Source organism: Trypanosoma rangeli, assembly GCF_003719475.1.
Source record: "Trypanosoma rangeli strain AM80 chromosome Unknown Tra_15.4_contig_00058, whole genome shotgun sequence".
Lineage (NCBI taxonomy): Eukaryota > Euglenozoa > Kinetoplastea > Trypanosomatida > Trypanosomatidae > Trypanosoma > Trypanosoma rangeli.
Window position 1 is genome coordinate 17108 of NW_021705798.1, and position 6909 is coordinate 24016.

Genomic DNA, 6909 nt, shown 5'->3' on the forward strand with positions numbered 1-6909 from the left:
ATAATAATATATATATATTATTTTTTTTTTGGTAAAGGAGTCTACAGCGTGAAAGGGAGGCATTGTGTAATGCATTTGCTCGGCATTGTTGGCTGCTGCTTTCTCATATATGGACCACTAGTAATTGCCTCCGTTGGCGCACTTGCAACACATCCACAGCTTTTGCTGTTGGCGCTGGGTGCCGCCTTTGTGGCGTTGTTTAGTCCTTTCATCACCGCGTTTTTTTATCTTGCGACAAAGCGAGCACCGCTAGCGCCGTTGCTTGTCGTCGTGAGCGTCACAGTCACCGGGGTGCTGCGGGTTGGGCTGCTTTTCGTACTTTACCGCGCGGAGTCGTTAACGCGTAGTTATGGGCAGCTGCTCGCCTCCAGTCCAATGCGCTTCGCCCTTGTCTCTGCTGCCGTGGGATGTGCGTTTGGGGCGGTGTCTGCCATGCGTGGGACGGGCACACTGCTTGACTCCACGCAGCGGTTGAAGTTCTACACGAAGGGGACGACGACGTATGACCTGAACGTCTGCCCGCGTCTCCCACTGCTGATGCATAGCGCCCTGCAGTCTTTCATGTTGCTGCTTTGCCAGGTGGCCTGGGCGGTGATGACCGGACAGGCCGTGGCCGCGTTGCAGGTGCTGCGGCAGCCGCAAAGGGCGTGGCGTCAGCTGCTTTATTTCTGCGGGGGCAACACGTCCGGCGGAGCTGTGGCTGTAGTGGACTCGCTGGAGACGTGCCCTGACGCTCCGGGCACGCCAGTGGAAGCCAGCATTTCGCCCCAGCCGGAAACTGCCGAACGGGCGCCATCACCACCGTTGTATTTGGCACCTCCCTGTGTGGAGGAGGAACTACCTGCTACGTCTTTTTGCGAGCGGGCTCAACGCACGGAGCGAGAGGCGCAGGAGGAGGAGGAAGAAGAAGAGGAAGAAGAAGAAGAAGAAGAAGAGGGGGATGCGACGAGGGCGGAAAAACATGTGCGTCCCATCTCCTCGCTCACGGAGGAGCCTAATCCCAATGCTGGTTTCGAGCCACTGTTGTCGCCGCAGGAGAAGCAGCCGATGGCGCTGCCTGAGCCCACATTGCTGTACAAAACTCCACTTTTGGCGGTGGCCTCTCTTAGCGCCGCCTTTGTGCTGCACCTGCTGTTCGCACTTGCCTCACTGCTAAACCTGGCGGCTCGCAGCGCGGGGACCAGGAGTGTGGCGCCACTGCGTGGCTGCGAGGTTTCTCTGCCTCTTCAGGCCACCATCACCGTAGTCTCGCTTCTGTGGATGGCAGCTCTGATACGCCTGGAGCGAGCCAGAGTGACTTGCGAGGGAGTGTGACGTGGGAGTGTGGAACTAAGAAAGAAGTAGAAGAAGAGGGAGAAGAAAAAAAAACAGTCTGAGCCTAGGCTGTAACTCCTCAGCAGTACACTTATTATTATTTATTATTTTTTTTAGCTGCCTGCTTGCCCTTGATTGCGTGTATGTGTGCAGGGAAGCTGCAGCGCCTCTTTGCACGTCTTCTAGTGACTCCCGCGTTCACTGTGCTTGTGCGTGCGTCAAGTAGTTTCTTTGGCGGTGTACTTCTGCTGCCACACGAAGGAATAGAGAAGAGGTTTTGTTGCTGTTTTAGCCTTAGTTCGCGCCTGCAGCCGGGTAGGATGCCCGTGGAAACGGTGGCTGTGGATGTGCCCACGGCAGTGTGCGAGAAAACTGCCACGCACGGCCCACGCGGTCCGTGTGCGTCGGGGGGCGATGATTTATGTGCCATTCCACGCACTGAAAGGCTGCTGCAGGCGATAGGCGAGAACAGTGATGGGGAGGTCGAACTTTTCCAAGGAGCACACGCTCGTGGGGCGGCTGCAGCCGAAGCAGGCATGCCGCATTCCTCCCAGTCGTCGGGGTCCAACGGCGGGCGAGTACTGCCGCCGAGGACTCGCCCCCTCAACGGCGCTGAGCCGCCAACGTTGAACGCTGACACATGCGTCATCCTGCCCTCGCCAAGTCTCAAAGGGGTGGTTGACTTCTCTGGTTGGCAGCTTACCGTACTGCCGTGCGTACACGACATGGCCGCCAAATCGAAGCACAACAGTGGAAGTAAAGCGGCATCGCAGGCGCGAATGCTGCAGCTCTCGCATAACTGCATTACCTCTCTGATTGCGACACCGGCATCAGCGACGCGCGTTCAGCCCATCGCACTCGCGAACTTCACGAAGCTTGTGATGTTGGATGTGAGTCGCAACGAGCTGACGAGCCTTGACGGCGTGGAGAAGATGAAATCTCTCCGCGTTCTGCAAGCCTCACACAACAAAATTGTGGATCTTGAGCCACTCTTCCGTCCTGATTCCTCTCTCCAGCGGTCCGCGACACTGCGCGTGCTGGACGTCAGCTTCAACCAGATCCACACCCTTCTGCCGAGCTCATCGGACACCGCGGATAGTTCCCTGCACTGCCTGCACACGCTTATGCTCTCCTACAACCGTCTGACGCAGCTGGGTGACTTGGAGAGGCTCTTCCCCGACGTGCTGGAGCTCCGTATCATTCGGAATCAACTCACTGAGCCGCCGCAATCTCTTCCAAAACGAATCTCTCGTCTTGAGCTTCAACAGAACTACCTTGATGAGGACGCCCAAACCCGCATGCGCGAGCTCCAGCGACGCATGCGGTACTTGCGAGAGGTTGAGTTAGGTGAGCAGCGAACAAGACAGGAGGTCGCCTCCGAGACCGACAACACCACTGCTGGTGAAGGCATCCAAGACAGTGGGAGCGAAGAGGATGTGACGGAAGATGGCGAGGTTCACCACGCCGTTGACGATGATGACGCAAGTGAGGCCGAGAGTCGAGACACGGTGGATGCAACTACCCTGCCGTGTATGGAGGAGGAGGAGGAGGAGGAGGATGGTCAAGGCGGAGACGCAGGGCAGATCTCGTTGCGAGAGGTGGGTGCCCAACCCCCCGGACCTCGCGTCCCTTCACACAACACATTCGTAGATCCCGCGGTACCGGTTCGGCTGCAGGATCTCCGATGGCTAGAAAATGCCCAGCGGGAGGTGACTGCCATGCTTGCAAGTGTCTTTGCGACCGCTGCGCTGCAAGCTTCTTATTGCGTCTCACACGTACGGGTTCAGCCGCGGGTTAACAAGACGGAGCTCACTAGGGTGCTTTCCCTCATCCATGAATTTTATTGCGGCACGGAGCCAACGGTGCCGTGCATGCCCCTCTGCTTAGGCGATACCAAACGAGACGGAGTGGTGCAAGCCGGTGCAACTCTCGCGGCGTTGTTGACGTTGACGGGGAAACCACCCTGCCTATCACTCACGCAGTCGACGACAGAGCCGCAAGAAACGGTGGAGGAGGTGGGGGTGGTCGAACACGACGTGGATGGGAAGGAGAATGCTCTTCCACAGCAGCGGCAGCGAGGGAATTTGCATACACTGGAAGAGCGGGCACTGTGTCCCACACCCGCCTCGCTGTTTATGCCGAAGGGAAATCTGTTCACACGTGGGACGTGCGGCCGGGAGTGGCTCATTGGCGAACTGAAGGCACCACTCAACTGGAGTCAAACAAGCCAATGCCACGGTCTCTGTGGCTCGTACTTGATGCGACGCACAAGGCAGGAACGGATTGATAGACGACGTAAGCCTCCTGAGGTCAGCAATGCACCGCAAGACGGAAAGGTCAATTGTGAACGCATAGTGCTGTGATAATAGTTTCCTAGTCGCCTCTTCTTTCTACCTCTTCCTCTTCCTCTTCCTCTTTTTTTTTTTTTTTGTTTCTCTCCCCCTTTCTCCTTTCACGAGTGTTTGTGGCCGTGTACGTGTGCAAGCTGAATACACTGAAGGGTGTGCGTGTGTGTGAAGACACAGAAGTGTGCTGGAACGGAGCAGAATAAAAGAAAAGAGGGGGAAAAAAATAGAGCTCCTCGAGGCGGTAGCCGGCTGGCACCCCAATATGAGCATTCATTGGAACCACATGTATTCACGCCTACATCCACATGTATACATGTACGCTCAAGCGGGATAGCCGGTGGTGCAGTCTGTGAGAGTCGTTTTTTTTTTCCGTTTTTTTTTTTTTTTTTCTCTTTACCTTGGAGACACATCATCTTCCGAGGAATGGCCGGGGACTTAGCGAAAAGGAAACAGCCAAAAAGAAAACAAATATATATATATATATATATATATATATAATTTTCTATATCCCTCCCCCCCCCCCCCCCTACTCCTTGCTTGCCTCGTCTGCGCGTGGGTGTGTGGGTGTGGCAATGTCATCCAAAAATTACATGTGAAGGGCATTAGAGAGCAATTAAAGATGTTTTTTTTTTATTATTATTATTGCGTGCTTGCGGAAGTGCCGCCTCACCTCTCAGTGGTGCTCAGTAGCTGGGCCGCGCTTTGGCGTTGAAGACACCCCTCTATATCTCTATGCCTATGTATATCTCACACTTTTTGTATGTATGTTGCTTCGCATCACTGTGGTGGGAGGAATGCTCCATTGCACGGGGCAGTAGATTGTGTAGTATTCTATTAGCGTATAAATTGCACACACTGCATATGCGGTGGTTTCTCAGGATGCTGCGGTTTGGAGCGGCGTTTATTCTCTTGTCACTGGGACATTATTTTGCTGCCCGTTTTCTTCCAGTGGCGGACTGCGATGAGACGTTTAACTTCGTTGAGCCAATGCATCAGTTACTTTATGGTAGCGGACTGCAGACGTGGGAGAACTGCCCCCGCTACGCCCTGCGCTCCTGGCTCTTTGCGTGGATCTACGCCTCCCCCGCGCTTCTCGTGATTGGGGCGCCACGCCTGCGAAACGTCGATGTATACTTTTTTAATCGCATCTTTTACGGGCGCCTGGCGTGCCTAAGTGAGTTGTTCCTGGTGTACAGTGTGTGGGAGGCGGTCTCCGGCAGGGCTGCAGCAGTGACGTTGTTGTTGCTGTTGTTCAACTACCCCGTTCCTCACGCCGCCGTGAGCGCGCTGCCGACGAGTTTTGTCATGATCAACTACTTCATGGCGCTGGGATGCTGGCTGCGCAGCGGACGCAGGAACGTCAGGCACACAAGCACCCCTGCGAGACAGTCACAGCTGCAGCAAACGGAAACAAATTATTTCAGCGTCTTTGGAGCTGTATTTTTTGTTGTCTTTGCCTGCGCAGTCGTTTGGCCGTTCGCGGGGTTTGCGGTTCTTCCGGTGGCTCTGGATTTGCTTATGCGGCACCCAAAGGCATCGATCTTGTCGCTACTTGTGTCGCTCGCCCTCATTCTGCCGCTGGCGGTGGGTTTCGACGCGTTGTACTACTGCCGTTTGACCTGGAGCGCGTGGAACCTTGTGCGGTACAACTTGAAGGGTGGCGCAGAGCTCTATGGGGTGGAGCCGTGGTATTACTTTGTCAAGAACCTTCTTGTCAATGCCCCCGCGCTTTTCCTCGCCGGCGCACTCGCACCTTTTGTACTTTTTCTTTCACCTGCGCTAGACATGGGGCAGCGCAACAACCGGAAGCATAAGGAGGGTAGAGGCGTCCATGCAGATACATCCACAGTGTTGCAGAAACACGCCGCGCAATCTTCTTTTCCGTCTTTTTGCTCCCTGACGAGCGCAAAGGCACTTGTGGTGTCTGTTTCTACCGCGTTGTCGTCGTCGACAGCAGCCTCATCGTCGCTGTCGCGGAGTCGCATGTTGCTGTGGGTATCCCCCTTCTTCGTGTGGTTTACGTTTTGGCTCACGGTGGCACACAAGGAGGAGCGTTTCATGGCCCCGGTGTACCCATTTCTTGTCCTTGCCGCCGCGCTGAGCCTCACGTGTGTCTTCTTCTCACCGCGCTCAGCCCTCAACACGAGGACCGGCACCAAAACAACGCCGAAACGACACGCTCAGGTTTGTGTGACACCGTCACGTAAGACTTGGCTGCTTCCCGCCGCGGGTTGCATTCTCCTGCTGCTCTCCGGGCTGCTGTCATTCTCGCGCGGTTTGGCTGTCTACCACTTCTACGCCGGACCGCAGCGACTGATGTATGACAACTATGATGTGCTTCAGCATGCTGCAGAGTATAAGCGTGTGGCGAATGCAAATGCGGGTAACGCGACAACATTACATGATCTGTACACGGTTTGCGTTGGACGTGAGTGGTACCGTTTCCCCTCGTCCTTTTTTCTCGACCCACAGAGAGCCCGGGTGGCGTTCCTAAAGACGGACGCCTTTGCAGGGGCACTTCCGCTTCCATTCACGCGACACGGTGGCCATGCCACATGTAACTGCGGCGCTTCTGGCGTAAACGACCTCAACGAAGAGATTGCCGAGCAGTATGTGTCGGATGCCGCCGTCGAATGCGACGTCATTCTTGATAGCCACAGTGCAGATGATCTGCGCGAGTTAAAAGATTATCCACCGGACGTCTTTGCGTACCCGTTGGGGACCACACAGCAGCGGTTGCTCGACGTGGCCAGGACCTCGATGTGGTGCCGAGTGTTGTATTACCCGTTTGGTATCAGCGAGCGGTGTGCTGTGTGGCGGCGGGTTGAACTGTTGAGCAAGCACCGTCCCACTGCTGTTGCTGCATCATGACATTGCCGTGAGTGGGTGCGGGGGCGAGGCAGCGCGAGGTGGAGTGAAAAATTATGCAAGAGCGCGGGGAACAGGAGTGTAGGAGGCTGCCGCAGCAGCACGGACGCGAAAACAAAAAGTAAGGCGGAGCGGCGTCTCCCATGATTTTAGATCTTTCCTCTGTGGGAGGCGTGAGGGGCAATCCGCTGTAATCCCTTGCAGTTGCATGCTATTTTTGTTGTTGTTGCTGTTTTCCCGTTCCCTTCCGCCGTTGTTGCTGTGATGTTGCCCGGTATTAGGCGGAACTACAGACTGTGAACGTGTTGGGACACAAAATACGTATATATATATATATATATATATATATATATATATAAGAGAGAGAGAGAGAGAGTAG

The 6909-nt window shown here is 55.1% G+C and overlaps 3 protein-coding genes across 3 annotated transcripts, besides 9 other annotated features; all 3 read left to right on the top strand.

The window, feature by feature from the left end:
• Positions 1-69: 69 nt before the first annotated feature.
• On the top strand, positions 70-1314 carry TraAM80_02508 (uncharacterized protein; the record flags this gene model as incomplete). The annotated part of the gene is made up of 1 exon (XM_029379508.1): positions 70-1314. The coding sequence occupies one exon, from the start codon at positions 70-72 to the stop codon at positions 1312-1314; it is 1245 nt and encodes a 414-aa protein (XP_029240751.1).
• A 17-nt stretch (positions 1315-1331) lies between these two features.
• Positions 1332-1367: a sequence feature (GA-rich).
• Positions 1368-1405: 38 nt separating this feature from the next.
• Positions 1406-1430: a microsatellite.
• A 27-nt stretch (positions 1431-1457) lies between these two features.
• On the top strand, positions 1458-3677 carry TraAM80_02509 (leucine-rich repeat protein (LRRP); the record flags this gene model as incomplete). Its single annotated transcript, XM_029379509.1, has 1 exon — positions 1458-3677. The coding sequence occupies one exon, from the start codon at positions 1458-1460 to the stop codon at positions 3675-3677; it is 2220 nt and encodes a 739-aa protein (XP_029240752.1).
• Positions 3678-3694: 17 nt separating this feature from the next.
• Positions 3695-3731: a microsatellite.
• Positions 3730-3748: a microsatellite.
• Positions 3749-4021: 273 nt separating this feature from the next.
• Positions 4022-4057: a microsatellite.
• Positions 4058-4130: 73 nt separating this feature from the next.
• Positions 4131-4159: a microsatellite.
• An 11-nt stretch (positions 4160-4170) lies between these two features.
• Positions 4171-4189: a microsatellite.
• A 334-nt stretch (positions 4190-4523) lies between these two features.
• TraAM80_02510 (putative dolichyl-P-Man:GDP-Man5GlcNAc2-PP-dolichyl alpha-1,2-mannosyltransferase) lies at positions 4524-6533 on the top strand (the record flags this gene model as incomplete). The annotated part of the gene is made up of 1 exon (XM_029379510.1): positions 4524-6533. One exon carries the CDS (start codon positions 4524-4526, stop codon positions 6531-6533), a length of 2010 nt encoding a protein of 669 aa, XP_029240753.1.
• A 319-nt stretch (positions 6534-6852) lies between these two features.
• Positions 6853-6888: a microsatellite.
• Positions 6889-6906: a microsatellite.
• The last annotated feature ends 3 nt before the right edge of the window (positions 6907-6909 follow it).